The 17,287-nt window shown below is 34.0% G+C and overlaps 1 protein-coding gene across 2 annotated transcripts in view; it reads left to right on the forward strand.

Annotated features, from left to right (window-relative positions):
* Positions 1–14,810, forward strand: part of LOC107158454 (solute carrier family 5 member 4-like) — a 54,444-nt gene extending 39,634 nt beyond the window's left edge. The window contains exons 9-15 of one of the 2 annotated variants that reach the window (XM_015504880.2): positions 1,864–1,999; positions 3,551–3,658; positions 4,628–4,778; positions 8,004–8,172; positions 8,402–8,617; positions 11,109–11,208; positions 13,494–14,810. In XM_015504880.2, the coding sequence (XP_015360366.1) occupies positions 1,864–1,999; positions 3,551–3,658; positions 4,628–4,778; positions 8,004–8,172; positions 8,402–8,617; positions 11,109–11,208; positions 13,494–13,708 (1,095 nt within the window). In that variant the 3' untranslated portion in view covers positions 13,709–14,810. Of the gene's footprint in view, positions 1–1,863; positions 2,000–3,550; positions 3,659–4,627; positions 4,779–8,003; positions 8,173–8,401; positions 8,618–11,108; positions 11,230–13,493 lie in introns of both variants that reach the window. The other variant, XM_015504879.2, reaches the window with a different exon arrangement.
* Positions 14,811–17,287: the final 2,477 nt, after the last annotated feature.

Raw genomic sequence — 17,287 nt, forward strand, 5'->3', positions numbered from 1 at the left:
GTGTGTGTGTGTGCGTGTGAGGAGAGAGAGAGAGAGGAGAGAGGAGGAAAAGGGAGAGGGTGGAGGATGGGAAAGACAGCGGAGCACAACAGACACTAGGATGGCAATTTGTAAATCAATGGATGTGTAACTGATGTGATTCTGCAATCTGTGTATGGGGTGAAGGTGGGAGTTCATAACCCACTTGAATCAAAGTGTCGAATATGATATGTCAAGAAATTTGTAATGTTTTGAACAACCCACAATAAAAAATAAAAAAAAATAAAAAAAAATAAATAAAAATAAATATTTATTTTGGAGACTCCAAAAAAAAAAAAATAAAATAAAATATTGAACAAGACAAGTATGCCCACTTTCACCACTTCTATCCAACATACTTCTGGAAGTCCTATCCAGAGCAATTAGGCAAGAGAAAAAGATAAAGAATACCCAGATTAGAAAATTAGAAAGGAGTAAATAAAATTGTCTCTGTTGCGGGTGACTATATTTGCATATTGAGATATATTCTGATATATATATGTCTAATATCACATTAAAGGCCACAATAAAAACTATTAGAACTATATATAATAATTAAGTAAACTTGAAGGATACAAAATCAACATACAAAAATCAGTTGTACTTCTATAAGCTACCAGTAAATTTTCTGAAAAAGAATTAAAGAAAATATCCCATTTATAGTAGATAAAAAATTAAAATACCTAGGAATAAACTACCCATGGAAGTGAAAAATTTCTATAATTGAAACTCTAAAATACTGATTAAATAAACAGAGGACACAAATAAATAAAAATATCCCATGTTCATGAGTTGGAAGAATTATATAGTTAAAATGTCTGTACTACCCAAGTAATAAACTGATTTTCTCAAAATATCTGTCAAATAATGCAAAATTTCTTTATGAATTTTAGAACCTTCTTTATTATATTTATTTCATTTCTGACTCCTTGACTTACGCTTTGCAAGCAGCCTCACATTTGTTTAGATCTGATACCTGATCCTGCTTATCTGCTCACAGGGTTTCTGTCCTCACTTATTATTTGTCAACTGTTTGTTTCTAGACCTGTCTAAAAAATGCCATATTCTTACCCATCATTAAATGATACCAGTGTTAACACTAATAAATTGATTATCTTAAGGACATCCCTATTTTGATGGTCTTTAAAAATATTGAGAAGTCTTGACATTATAGGTATAAACACTCCTTTGCTAGAAAATTCTCAGTTAAAAGACTGCACAAATTAAGCAGAAATTACAAAACCACATGCATTATTTTCCCCAGTGCTATCATATTTGATTTGTAACTAGATGAGATTCTCAGAATATTTTGAAGAAATCTGAAAATTAATGTTTCAGTGCTCAGTTCTGATGATTGTCTGACTATAGTGTTTCTATGGCAAATGTCTATTTCCCAAGGGTGCCATTACATAATTAAAGTAGGGATCTGCTGATAATGCCTACAATATTAAAGACGCAATTTACACAACTTGTGGTAGCATCAATATAACTTCTTTGCAACTAATAAAGCACATTATGATTGTTGATCTGCAATCTTGGAGCTTTAAAAATACTTTAATTGTAGTTTAATGTGTATTGATTTCTATGTAACAAAGTTATTACTATGCATCATAGTAATTATTCAGAATGCCCTGCATTTTATGAATGAGAAACCTCAGACTCACAGGGATCACATATGTGCAAAATGAGTAGTAATTCAAATCTTGGCCTTTTTCTAATGCCCATTATTTTCCACTAACCATGATGTAATTTCTTATTGCAACATTAAACCCTGAACAAAGACACTAACCTCCTTGGAAATCATTACCTCATTATTTTACTAATATGTTGTATTTTTCCTGGCAGATTATGGTACAACGCTGCCTGTGTGGCAAGAATATGTCTCACGTGAAGGCTGCCTGCATCATGTGTGGCTATTTGAAGATTCTGCCCATATTCTTCATGGTGATGCCAGGAATGATCAGTCGTATCCTATATACAGGCAAGCCATGAATCCATATATCCTCTTTTTATTATGAATCCTAAGAAATATTTTAAAGTTTTAGTATAAACCCATGATCAATGCCCCCGTCCCCCGCCCCCCCAAAAAAACCCAATTCTGGATGGAAGTAAAAGAAGAATTCAAGATTTGTGAAGGGGATGAAAAACAGGAAAATTTGGCTATTTGACACTGTTTTTTATTGTTTTTAATGATGCTTGCCTGTCTCTTAGTATATATTTGAGACAGTGAGTACTATTTTCATGAGTGGCTTGAATTTAAGGAAATCTAGAGAATATGAGAGAAGAGCACTGAAGGTTGAGGTAGAATTGGGCAAAGATGACTTGAGTGATCTGTAGTCATGGAGTTTAATCACATCTCTGACTGAAAAGGTCTTGAGATAAATTCATACTTCTTGGTCTCTGAGATAACTGTAGAATTGAATCAGCTTTTGCTATCAGAATCAGATTTTTTTGGAGGGACCATTCATTTCTGATTCAGGTGAGGATAGTTATTAATATTGACAATATCCCTAAAAAATCAGCATTTTTTTTCTTTACTGTGAAAAGTAAAGAAAATATAGCTGATCTTTTTCTGGCTAACTGGGGTTTCATTTTTTATTAGGAGCAATCTGTTAGCTAACACTAAATCCACTCTGTATTTTTTCAAATAAACATTAGTTTATTTCACTGAAATCTCAAAATGACCATCAAGTGGTAAACATCACTTCTTATTGTGAAATTCTTACTATTTATAACAGTAAAAAATGTATCAATAATCACCTAGCAGAATATAGCCAAATAATTATTGTTTACCTCATTTATGGAAAATTCTACACTAGGGGAAAAGATTATCTTAAAAATGTGGAAATTGTTGAAGTTATTATGTTATTGTAGAAAGAATGCTGCAAAATATTATCTCAAAGATGATCCCCCAGTGAAAGATATTGGTTTCTCTGTGGAAAAGTATTAGAAAAGAACAAAATGAAAAGAAGATGCTGTGCTAGTGTTATTATTCTGGGTGGATATGCAACACTTTTTCATATCTGTTGTCCTAATATTGCTTAAGCAAAATTTCATCACCTGCCACAGAAGTGAGACTTCATACCTCATGGGATAGTCACCCAATTAACCATCACAGTGACATCTTCCTAGATGTAGGCAAATGACACTGAGAAAAATGTGACTGGACACTGGGCCTAGCTTCCTGGGTGTTTTCATATTTCTGGAGCATCATTCTCCTGGGAGAACTGGTTCTCTTGCCATTTTCTGGAAGATGGGATCAGCTCTTTCTGTTTGCATTAATGATCTGGCCACATTATCTCCCAAAGTAGAGCCCTGCCCCATGGCCAGTGCAAGGGAGTTTTGGAGATGAGATACTTGGATGCTGTGTTCTGGGCAAAGAAGGACAGGATCCATTGTATGAAGTTCAAAGCAGAATCTCCAATTTTGAGGAAAATATATTTTATCCCATTAATGGTCTTATACATTATCTCTATGTTCAATGTTTGTGGGTTTTACCTGCTCACTGCACTAACTCCACACATCTCTGCAGATATAGTTGCCTGTGTTGTACCTTCTGAATGTGTGAAGCACTGTGGTGTTGAAGTTGGCTGCACTAACTATGCCTACCCAATGATGGTGCTGGAACTGATGCCTGCTGGTAAGTGAATGTCCTTGCTTACACAGCTTCAGATGTCTGTTCTATCCATCAGGAAGGGTTGTAGAATAAGCCTTAGTATTCTTACTTCCATTAATTCAATTCTATTCAGATATTTCATGAGCCCCTTCCACATGCTGCCAACCATATGATGAGCCTGGAGATAAAGAGTGAACCAGATGCAGGTTCTGTTAGAACCCTTGCTCTTTCAGGATCAAGACCATCTTCTACTCTGTCTTAGCAGATTTAGGTCCATTACTAAGGGGCAGAAGGAACTGAAGTGAGAAGTTGAACCTTTCATTATGTTTCAAAACCCTCAACTTTTCCCACCAAAGGGCTTTTCAGCAGTGTTATCTACTGGGCCTCTACTTCTCTGGTTCTCAAACTCTTCAGGAAACCAAGACCTTCTTTTCCAAAGAAAGATGATACTGGATTCTTCACTCTTTTCCAAAATTAGTTTTCAGCTTATAAATATGCTTATAATTAGTACTAAAATTATGTACTGGATTATTATTAAAATGTTAGCCAATCCCAAAAAACCAAATGCCAAATGTTTTCTCTGATATGAGGAGGCTGATACATAGTGGGATAGGGAGAGGGAGCATGGGAGTAATAGACGAACTCTAGATAGGGCAGAGGGGTTGGAAGGGAAGGGAGGGGGCATGGGGTTAGAAATGATGGTGGAATGTAATGGTCATTATTATCCAAAGTACATGTATGAAGACACGGATTGGTGTGAATATAGTTTGTATACAACCAGAGATATGAAAAATTGTGCTCTATATGTGTAATAAGAATTGTAATGCATTCTGATGTTATATATAAATAAGTAAAAAGAAACTACAACTACAGTAGTTAATCAATGTTCCAGGTGACATTTTAATCTTTATATGGCTTTCTGTTTTTAGCAAGAACCTTGTAGACCATGACATCCAATTGCTAAATGATGTTTGCACTTTCTCTTGGCCTTAGGACTGAGAGGTCTGATGCTGTCCGTCATGTTGGCCTCTCTCATGAGTTCCTTGACATCCATCTTCAATAGTGCCAGCACCCTCTTCTCCATTGACATCTATACCAATATTCGAAAGCAGGCATCAGAGAAAGAGCTCCTGATAGTTGGACGGTAAGGGAATCTGGTTTGTATTTAGAATTTCTCTGGGGAAAGGCAGATGTGGAAGTGAACTACAACTCTTAGCCTTTGACGTCAATGAAAGTAATCAAACAGTTCTAAAGTGAAGAAAGTAGAGGACATTTAATTCAACTTTGCTCTTTCTAAACATAAAAATTGAGGCCAGACTTTAAAATCAAATAGTTGTTTTTTCAGACTTTCAAGCATATTTGTCTCTTATTTCTTCTTCTCCTAACCACCCCCTCATCCACATCTTCAAAAAACCCTAGAAATTTTTCTCTAGAAGTTTCCATGTATGGCACAGAATTAATAGGGTAAGTTATCCACTCAATAGCTACATTGATTAATGACTGGGTCATGTTAGAAGGGACAGACTCAGCAAAGTGACTAAATACAAAAGGCTGTTTGGATACTTTTGTCAACCCAGGGGGCCCGAAGCAGTTTGACGGCCTTGCACACAGTGAGGTGGAAGGAAATAAGGAGAAATACTAGATAGTATAGTTTCCTTTTCCCACTTCACAATTTGTAAGTGGATTCTATATGGTCATAGCATTTTATAAAATGTTTTTAAAATTCAAATCAAGAAATGGAAATTACCAGCACCCAAATTTCCTGTTGGGCCCCATCTTTCCAAAAATAATCACTGTAACCTCCAATGCTGTAGTTTAGTCTTTTCTAGTTTTGCACTATTATCAATAGAATAGCCCAGTAGATATCCTGGCTGTTTGTGACATTTAGCCATGCTGTTATTTGTAGCTGTAGTTTATTCAGTCATTTGCTATATGATATTCCATTATTGTAATATATTTGAATTTATTTTTCATGGACTTCTGGATTGAGGATTTTGTCAACATCTCTTGGTACTCATGGACACATAATTCTTTATGGTAGATTGCTATATGTTTACATATCTTTCACTCTTGGCCTTTTAAAATTTATTAGTTATGATTAACAAGAATGCAGGAAAAGATCTTGAAATAAAAAATAATTATGACACTTGTAAAAATAATCAAATTGACAGGCACAATAATTCTAAATGTGGTTTTAGTCAGCTTTTTCACTGCTATGACCAAAAAACCTGACAAGACTGATTAGAAGAAGAAAAGTGTATTTTGTGACTCACAGTTTCAGAGGTCTCCATAGAAGACCTGTTCCATTCCTTGGGGTTTTAGGTGAGGCAGAACATCATGGTGGAAGAGGACAGCAGCTCAGGACATTACCAGGAAGTAGGGCAGAGGGGGTGGGGGCGATCCAGGGAGAGAGTACTCTGCTCAACAAAGACAAAATATATACCCCAAATACACACCCGCCAGGGACCCACCTCCTCCAGTCACACCCTACCTGCCTACAGTTATCACCCAGTTAATCCCCATCAGGGGATTAATTCACGGATTGGATTAAGGCTCTCAAAACCCAAGCATTTCATCTCTAAACCTTCTTGCATTGTCTCACATATGAGCTTTTGGGGGATACATATCCCCCCCCCAAAGCGATAACATTTCTCCTTCTATCCTTTCAATTTTTTTTTGGTAATGTATTTGTGTGTATTTTATATAGTGAAAATATGTCATTATGTACTTGTGGCTTAACGCTTGAAGTTTACATTGAAGCTTTTCAATTAAGTGGAAGGGGAACTGTTCTCTTAACCTAGAATCTCTCCCTTCTCCGTAGCTCATTCACTGAATAGAGCAACCTGGGGACTCATATATCAGTGGCTTCAGAGTAGGGACACTCAGCACAGTCCAGAAGTTCAGTGCCTGTGAAAACCAATCTTGGGAGGGTACTGACAAATTTTCTGTGAAGTTGGTGTCAAAAGAAACTGATCATCTATTTAAAAGATTGTGCTTTGTTGTTAACAGTAACAGCTTTAGGAAATTTAACACTTGGAAGAAAAACCTGAAGACCTCACTTTGTCCATATCTTGACTCTGTACAAATACAGTAAAACAAAAGGAACAGTCAGACCTTGATGTTCTCATGGGAGAGCATGTGTGAAACTGGAATTCAGGAGTCCTAGGATGCAGTAGGCTCATTAATAGGTATAAAAATATTGAGCACAACACTTCTTTAAGTCTAATGATATCTTACCTAGTTTTTAAAAATTTTATTGGTTCTTTTTAGTTATATACAACATTATAATTCATTTTGACAATTATAAAATCATGGAATATAAATACTAATGAGTTTTGATTTTTCTCCCAGAACACAAATATGAAAAAAACCCACACCACTACTTAAAAATTCCTGCTTCGTGGGACTTAGGTCTTTATGGAGAAAACACAATAAATGTTGCTCCATTAGGTAACAAGACATGTTAGGAAGAAAATTAAGACAGAATTAATGGTGTTTAGGTTAACAACAAAGAGTGAGATTTGCACAAGATGATAAGAAACAAGCTTAGGAAGGTGCCAGAGGTGATGTCTGCAGGGGTATTGAAGTCATAAGGAAACTGGATTTCACTTTTCATGTGATAGAAAGGAATTAAAGCTAAGAGCAGGAGAGGTACATGACTTTCTAATAATAATAATAAAGTTATTGGGTGTAGTTTATTGACCATACTGTGTGTTATGCATAATGTTGACTTCCCGTAGTTTATTTCATTTTATTAGGTCATTATAGTTATGCATAACAATGTGGTTCATTTTGACACATTCATGATGCATATAACATAATTTGCTCCATTTTAATCCCCAGTATTTCCCCTTTCTCTTCCCTCCTTCCTCACCCTGATCCCCTTCCTTTATTGGTCTTCCTTCTATTTATTTATTGTTTTTTAATTGGTACATTATAATTACTGGTATATAAAAGTGGAATTTCTAACTGATATATACATTGCATGAAGGAATTATTAGTCAATTGCTGACATTTGAACTGTCTTATGAATGGATGCTTAGTCTCATAGATAACATATCATGATGAGTTATAAAGAAGCAATTTATTGACATTTTACTAATCACAAGTGTTAAGCATGGCATGGATTCATGTCGAGTCTAGAACATAAATTTTGTTAGAAAAATTAATGGAAGGCCAAAAGAATGAATTAAAGAACTAAAGTGAGAGGCTGGGGTTGTGGCTCAGTGGCACAGGGTTTGATTCTCAGCACCACATTAATAAAAAGGTCCACTGACAATTAAAAAATATTAAAAAGGAGAACTAAAGTGAAATGGAGGTGCTTATGATACTTTTGCTTAATATTCAAAACATTTTTTTCTCCTACCAGGATATTTGTCATCATATTACTTGTCGTCAGCATTGCATGGGTTCCATTAGTACAAGTATCTCAAAAAGGACAGCTGTTCCATTACCTATCATCAATTTCCAGCTACCTTGGGCCTCCAATTGCAGCTGTCTTCCTGCTTGCCATCTTTTGTAAAAGAGTCAATGAACAAGTAAGCAAAAACTGGGAAAAAATTTTCCTGCCAGAGTGAGAATTATTGTTTCTTTGGCTGAGATAGCAAAGTACATTGCAACTTTCATAAAACTGCTTTCATAAACTTGTGCTCATGATTAGCCCTTTGTTTGTCATTAGTTGAGAAAGTAGGCTGAATGATAATCATGATTTACTTGATTGATTCATCATCTTTTCTAAACATTGATTTATTGTTATTTCCTTTGCAGGGAGCATTCTGGGGTCTAATAATTGGGCTTGTGATAGGCCTTATTCGTATGATCACAGAGTTTGCCTATGGAACAGGGACCTGCTTGGTTGCCAGTGACTGTCCCAAGATCATCTGTGGAGTGCACTATATGTACTTTTCCATCATTCTCTTCTGCTTATCCCTGCTGGCCATCCTGGGGATTTCCTTCCTAACGAAACCCATTCCTGATGTACATGTGAGTATTGTGTAATGGCAATTTTCTCATTGTAAAATAAGAGTTCTTTGCCTTCTTAAGTGACAACTGGTACACAAATCTCAGGTCGATGAAATCATTGCACCACATAAAGTAGAAAAAAAGAGAGTATTGTCATCCTGTCATTCAACTAAACAACAATTTTCTGCCTTAGTATGTAAAAAGCACCAGTGATTAAGAATTAAGAGATTAGGAAATGGGCTAGAGAATCCCTAAACTGCAGAATGCTATTGGTAGGTAAATCTACACCATTGTTAAAACATACCAGGGAGAAACACTTAGTGTTGCTTAAGAGTCAGGGATCTGTTGCCTAAGAGACTGTGACACCTAACAGCAGAACTGTCATCTGAGAGGGGCCAGTTTGGGGGCAAGTTGAACCTCATATATATAAACAAACACTGACAACAGAGATGAAAAAGAAAAAGCACATGGTAGCAGGGGGCAAGAAAAGGAAAAATAGAATGGCATTCATCTTTTGCCTTTCAAATAGATGAAAGTACCTAATATGAATATTGTACAATGTTGATGGGATGTGAAAGAATGCCCGCAGTCCAGAATTGCTGAGGGTATGCATTTTATAATTTGCAATTGGACAACATTTGTCAATTTTTAGATTTCTAACCTTATGAGTTAAGAATTTCATTTTTAGTAGCTTATGTAGAAAAATGTATAAAGGTAGGAAGATATTTGTAAAAGGATTTTCTCTGCAAATGTTTTATAATAGAAAAAGTGAAGACAATCTGAATTTCCACCACTAAAGGAATCGATACAAGATGAGGGAGCTTTGTTATTTGCTTTTAAAAATGTTTGTAAGGGGCTGTGGTTGTAACTCAGTGGTAGAACATTTGCCAGGCACATGTGAGGCACTGGGTTTGATCTTCAGCACCACATAAAAAAAAATAAAATAAAGGTATTGTGTCCATCTACAACTAAAATATATTAAAAAAAGTGCTGGACTCAGGAACTTAATAAAATGAACAGGGATTTAAAAAAAATGTCTGTATTATGGCTAAATGGGAAAAACATATACAGAGTATTATACTACTGTCTAATATCATAGTTGTAATAAAACACACATAGGAATAAATGTCTTCATCTATGCATAGAAAAAATCTTGACATGCTCACATCTGAAGTTTTTAGCAATTATCTCTGGAAGGGGGGCACCATAGGGACACAGAAAATATTAATCACTTAAAAATATGAATAATTTAAATACTAATGTTGATTGAATTTATTTCTAACATGTATATTTTTATTTTGCATCATCAATTAATCAACATTAATCTCAAATAATATATATTTTATATTTCCTTGAGAAGTGACCAGTAGATGCTATGTGGATGGGTAAACTTAAGCACAGAGTAGGTGAAATTAGTTTACCAAAGAAATATCACCAGAATTCATCACCAATATTTACACTGCATATTGGGCATTAAATGTTTTCATAGACAGCCATGAAATGTGTTGTTATGTACCTAACCTCTTAGAGCAGTAGTGAGATATTCCAGTTTTGGAGGAGAAATCTAGAATAAAATTGATGCAACTAAGAAGAATTCAAGGAGTCCAAGGAAAAGAGCTTTACAAAGAAAGTGGATTTAATCTAATAAAAGAAATGCTATGAATAAGAGCTTGTAAAGCTATGATGAGAAATCATTGTGATAAGGTGAAAGCATATATATCTATGTCAATAATAGGTAAGAAAGCCAATTACAAAAATTTTGTAAATTGGTACAAGAAAGTTGTGAATTATATTAAATGATGCATTATTTTGAGAATATGACTTTAAATTTAAAAACCTATTGATAATTGGAACAATTTCCTTAGCATGACACAAGGTTGGTGTTTATTTGTATCTAATCACGTAACTTGGATCTGTGACCAATAAAAAATGATAGCACATATGTTATTTATTTTCAATTTCTTAATCAACATAACAGAATAAGTATAGGTATCTTACTTATATTACAGAAATAAATTAAATTCTACAAAACAGTTTAGAGTACTGGTATAGTTGATAGAAGTTTGCAGGTGAGTTACCAAAGGCTAACAAGGATATTAATTGCAATTAGAACTTAAGAACAACACATAGATGCTATCTAAATCTAATGGATCAGAAATATAATGTCAGAAAATATTTTTAAAATTATAAACTATGATATAGCTATTAGAAGTTGGATGATAGGACAATGAATGAACAAGGGGCATGGTATATGTTAGCTAAATCTTTTATTTTTTTGGAATCACAAATTCAGAAGTGGGAGCTCTAAGAATATTTTTTGGAGTTTTGAAAATCTGCTAGAATAATTATAAGTAAAAATGTTTTAGTGAGTGAACTTGGCAGGAGGCCTTTTTTATTTTATGACATACACTCTTGTTAAGTTTGATTTTTTAAACCATACACTAAATAAGGGTACAAATGGATTATTGGGAACATTTTTCCATCACTAACTTACTTGGGTATCTCTGGTCAGTTGTATCGCCTGTGCTGGGCTCTTCGGAACAGTACAGAGGAACGAATTGATTTAGATGCAGAAGAAATAAGGCATGAAGAATCTGACACTGAGGAGGAAGGTAATGTCTGGCTTACACTTGGTTTTTATGTAGGAACTCTGTGTGCATGGCTTGGTTTAGGGTGAGATTTTTTTTTAAATGCCATGAAATTCAACTTCTGAAAAAGCTATTCAATTTGTGGCAAACTGAAACTTTACAATTTCATCTTTTCAGCAAACAATACAACTAGTTGTTACATATGTAATCTATTCATTCATCTGCCTGTCCATCTATCTGTCCATCCATAATAATGAGTGGCAGTGCTAAAATGATAATTACAAACTTTTGTTGTTTCTAGTTACATATTGTTTTCAACAAATTCATTTTGATTGATTTTGCCTAAGTATCTAAACCTACCTGCTCCCCAACCTTACCTCTTACTGTTTTCTTCAACCCAAGTAGGCAGGTTACTTCACTTTCCCCACATGCATCATGTCCCCCTAGAGGATATTTCTACCTCCTGTACAAAAGAAAAAAATACCTCGTGTACAAAAGAAAAAAATATTCCTAAAATCTAATTGTACTTCCTTTAGGAATATGAAGGAAGAATCCTTCACTGTGGCTTTGATTACCTCATGCTTTTTAAAAGTACTGACAAGGTTTATCATGTCAAGATATAGTGTCTTGAACTGTACACTAATTCTTTAGTTTTGATTTAGTTTCTTTCAATTTAAGAAAGGACCAATGTCTTCTATTTCTTTCAGCTGTTTATATCAGTACTCCTGTGATAAGACTGACCTGTAATTTTCCTGTATTGTATTTGGTTTTAGTGTTAGGATCAGTGTTCTCAGAATAAATAAAAAGTAGCATTTTTTAATTTTATGAAAATATTTTAATAAAATTGGAGTGATATCTGCATTGAAATTTTAATATTCTGCCAGAAATAAAATTAGGGGTTTCTGTGTGTGTGTGTGTGTGTGTGTGAGAGAGAGAGAGAGAGAGAGAGAGAGAAAGAGATGAACAGAGACAAATGGAGAAAAAGAGAGAAGTTTCTGAACTACTTATTAACTTTATATAATGGCTATAGAATTTTCATTTCTTCATTAATCTATTCTGGAAAGTTACATACTTTTAAGATTGTGTCTGTTTAGTACACATCTTAAATATATTGGTATAAAGTTATTCTATATATTGTTGTTTTCATTTCTTCTGCCTCTGTACTTATATTACCTTTTAAATCCTAATATAATTTCTGTGATTTTTTTCATGATAAATCCTACTAAAGACTAGCCTATTTTACTTTAATCAAAGAACGAATTTTATATATATTTCTATTCTTCTTCTTTCATATTTCATTACATTCTGACCTCATTTGTGTATTTTTCCATCTATATTATTTGAGTTTACTCTGTTAACTATACTTGCTGACTTCAATTGAGTATTATTTCATTAATTTTTAGGCTATCTTATTTTCTAATGTAAAAACATTGGAAGATGTATACATTTCCCTCAAAGATACTTTTGTTGCATCTAATGGATTTATTTTGTGTACTTTTCATTATCACTTATTTCTAAGTATAGGAATTATAGTCTTAATTTCATTATGATTTTTAAATTTTCCAATGCTGCAAAATAGCTTTGTAAATAAGTATTTTTGTAAATTTGCCAATATATTGTTGGGATAGGTTTTAAGAGATTTGTGAGGTCAAAAAGCCAATGTAATTTTGCTATATTCTCCAATTTCTACTTCTTTGGACTTAAACAATATTTTTCCTGCATGATTTAAAAATATCACAAATAAATTATAAGGAAGCTTTCCCCTCACAATGAAATAGTAAGAAGGAAAAGTTGTCCTGGACCATGTGCACAGAGGGAGTTGTGTGATACTAATTCATTGGTATTTTACATAAGACAATTCCTGTTTCTAGACTTAACATGTAACTTTAAAATTTTGCCTTTGATAGATGGGAAGTGGCATTTCAGCAAGTTTTCATTTAAATTTCTCTTTTTTGAGTGAGCTTAAGAGCCATTTTTATTTTTATTTTTTGAACTGTTTCTTCATCTCTTTAGAATGTTTACATGAGGAAGTTGATGGACTTTTCCGATTTTTAGAAACTCATTTTATACTGTGGATATTCGTACCTTTCTAAAACAACATGCCAATGCTTTCCCCAATGTTCTTACTTTGTTTATTGGGCTTTTACCATGCAGATTTTTTGTTTTCACATAACCAAATTTAGCTCTCTATGATTTCTTCCAACATTTATATGTTGTTATGATTTTTTATGGTCATATGTAGAACATTGACGAGGATTTCTGTTTTCCATGTTTTGTGATGATTTCTTCATCTTTTTTTGTTGTTTCAGATCATCCTGAGCAATCTCGTGGATGTCTCAGGAAGACATATGACTTATTCTGTGGTTTGCAGAAGGCAGGGCCCAAACTGACCAAAGAGGAGGAAGAAGCCTTAAAGAGGAAATTGACAGACACATCAGAGAAGCCCTTGTGGAGGACTGTACTGAACATTAATGCCATCCTCCTGCTAGCTGCAGCGGTCTTTATCCATGGTTATTTTGCCTAACCTCTTGCTGAGCCACTAGAATATTGGCTAGGCAAAGAATAATTTTATTGATTTTCACTTCTAAGTTTGTTGTGTTGCAAAATGGAAAGCAGTTGGAAATTTATCTAATTAGATAATTATAGACCAGATTTTTTTTGCTTTTATTATTCCTTTGTGATGGTTAGGTCTAAATTCTTTTTTCCAGTCAGAATTTGATATATATGAAATACACATACTTATCTTCAAATGATTAACACAGTCAAGTTAATTACTGCACCAGTTGAGAGTCATCTATTGTGCATTTGTAGTGATAACAATGAAGAGCTATTCAGCAACTTCCAGTACACCAGAGTATTTTTAAATATGGTCAGCATGTTGTATCTTCAATACTTTGAATTTATTCATCTTCTTTCTGAAAGCTTGAGAACTTTGATGAACAACTCCTTATTTCAAGAGTTTTCTTGCCCTGCAGACTTTGACATTCTGTGTCCATTGGACTGTAGGTAAATCACCAATGAATTAGGTTATACATCTGCATAAATAAGCCAACCTTTTCCCATATGTGTATAGTTCAGGACAATTTCTCCTTCTTACTGTTTAACTGTGAGGGTCAATCTTCCTTATGCATCTGCATTTATAAACATTTGTAATGTAGTTGTAATGTTCCCCCACAGAGGAAATGAACATAAATATGACAATAGTAGATGAACTAAAAAGTTTGACCTTGTCTTTAGTGGAAATCTATATATTTCCAAATTGTCTTTTTAAAACATATGAACAATCTCACTTCTAGAAATGTGGTGTAATTCACCTACGTTCACACAGCCTGATAGTAGTAGAGCTTGGTCAGAGCTCCACTTTCCCAATTTTGATATCAGGTGACTTTCCACAAAATCTCACAGCCTATTTTGTATTGTGTGGGTTCCAGTATTTAACTCTGAGACAAATGGATTGGGCTGGGTATGTCATATTTAGGTTTAAAAATGTCTGTGGAATTACTATGTAATTGATAAGCCACAGAATCCTGCTTTTTTAATTAAAAAAGAGAAAGAACAAAAAAATTAAAATTGAATTTGTTTCTTTTCTTGCATAATGCTTATTTTATCCCTGATATACCATTTTTAACAGATTTTAATTGCTACATATTAATTATATTGAAAGGCAGGGCAAATTTGGGCATAGAAACATAATTTGATCAATTTCACTCCTCAATATCTCCGTCATATGCTTTACCTCTCTCTCCCCTGATCCCTTTATTTACCCTAATAGTCTTTCTTCTATTCCACGATGCCCCTTTATTCCCTTTCTTTCCCCTCTAGCTTTCACATATGAGAGAAAAAAATTTGATTCTTGTCATTCTGAGTTTGACTTATTTAACACAACATGATCTCTAGTTCCATTTATGCAAATTACATAATTTTGTTCTTTATGACAGAGTAAAACTCCATTGTGTGTGTGTGTGTGTGTGTATTTATATATATATCACATTTTCTTTGTCCAATCACCTGTTGATGGATACCCAAGCTGATTCCCTAACTTGGCTAATGTGAATTGTGCTGGGATAAACATGGTGATGCATGTATCTCTATAGTATGCTGACTTCATTTCTTTTGGATAAATTATGAGGCTAGTATAACTGGATCATATAGCAATTTTATTTTTAGCTTTTTGAGGCACCTCCAAACTGATTTCCATAGTGGTTGTCCTAATTTACAACCTTACCAACAGTGCATAAGGATTCATTTTCCCCTGTAGCTTCATATAATCACCAGCATTTATTATTTGTATTCTTGATGATTGTCAGTGTGATTGGAATGAAATAGAATCTCAGTGAACTTTTGATTTGAATTTCTCTGGGAAGTTAGAGATGTTGAACATTTTTCATGTAATTGTTGGCAATTTGTACTTCTTTTGAGAAAAGTCTGTTTAGTTCATTTGTTCATTTATTGATTGGATTTTTTGTTTTGTGTTTTTGTCATTGTTGAGTTATTTTAGTTCCTTATGTATTCTGGATATTAATCTGGCCAGAGGAGTAGCTGGCAAAGATTTTATCCTATTCTGTAGATTGTCTCTTCACTCTATTATATCCCTTTCTATGAATAAGCTTTTTAAATTGATGTCTCCCCACTTATTTTTATGATTCTTTTTAGTTATTTATAATCAGGATACATTTTAAAATAATCACAATAGCATGGAATATAATTTGCTCTAATTCAGTCCCCAACACTTCCCCCTCCCCATCTCCACTCTCCCCTTCCCCTGCCCTCCACTCCACTGATATTTCTATAATTTATAGTTTTTTTTTAAAATTAGTGTCTTGTGGATATATTTGATTTTGAGACTCATTGAGGTATATTCATGTTGAAAGTTCAGTCAGATTCATTCCACTATTATTTTCTTATCCTGTCATTCTTTCCTTCCTCAATCTCCTTCACCTGATATTTCCTTTATTTTGAAGGAATTTGTTCCTCACTTTTCTCTATTTTTCCCCTTATGTTGTATTACCTTCTATATATCAGAGAAAACGTTTGACTTTTGACTTTTGGGGACTGCCTTATTTCACTTAGCATCATAGACTTCAGATCCATTCATTTAGCAGCAACACCACAATATCATGCTTCTTTATGACTGAATAATACTCCATTGTGTTTATATAGACTACATTTTTTTTTGTTCTATTCATGTGTTGAAGAGAATCTAGCTTTATTTCATAACTTGGACACTGTGAATTGTGCTGCTACAAACATTGAAGTGGCTGCATCACTGAGTATACTGATTCTAAATCTTTTGAATATAAACCAAAGAGTGGGATAAGTGGGTCCTATGGTAGTTTCATTCCTAGTTTTTTGAGGAATGTCCATAATCTTTTCCACAGTGGTTGCTCTAATTTGCAGTACCACCAAAAATGTATGAGTGTCCCTTTTCCCACACATCCTTACCAACATTTATTATTATTTGTATTCTTGATATTTGCCATTCTGACAGGAAGGAGATGAAATCTCCATGTAGTTTTGATTTGCATTTCCTTAATTGCTAGAGATGTTGAAGATTTTTAAAATATATTTGTTGGTCATTTGTATTTCTTCTTTTGAGAAATGTCTGTCTAGTTATTTTGACATTTATTAGTTGAGTTATTTGTTTTTCTGGTTTTAAGTTTTTTGGGTTACTCATATATTCTGGATATTATAATGCCCCATCTGAGGAGCAGGTGGCACGGTTCTTCCATTCCGTCACTTCTCTCTTCATGCTCTCACTTATTTTCTTTGCTGTGCAGATGCTTTTAATTTTATGCCATACCACTTATTTTGATTTTATTTCTTGTACTTTAGGAGTCTTCTTAAGGAAGTTGGTTCCTGTGCTGACATGCTGAAGTGTTGGTCCTACATTTTCTTCTAGAAATTACAAAGTTTTTGATCTAACTCCTAGGTCTGTGATCCACTTTGAGTTGACTTTTGTGCAGGATGAGAGCTAGGGGTCCAATTTCATTCTTCTTCATGTGGATTTTTAATTTTCCCAGTACCATTTGTTTCAAAGGTTATCTTTTCTCCAAATATGTTTTTGGCACTTTTGCCAAGTATCAGATAACTATATTTATGTGTG

This window comes from Marmota marmota, unplaced genomic scaffold, assembly GCF_001458135.2.
Source record: "Marmota marmota marmota unplaced genomic scaffold, marMar, whole genome shotgun sequence".
In the NCBI taxonomy this organism is placed as follows: Eukaryota; Metazoa; Chordata; class Mammalia; order Rodentia; family Sciuridae; genus Marmota; species Marmota marmota.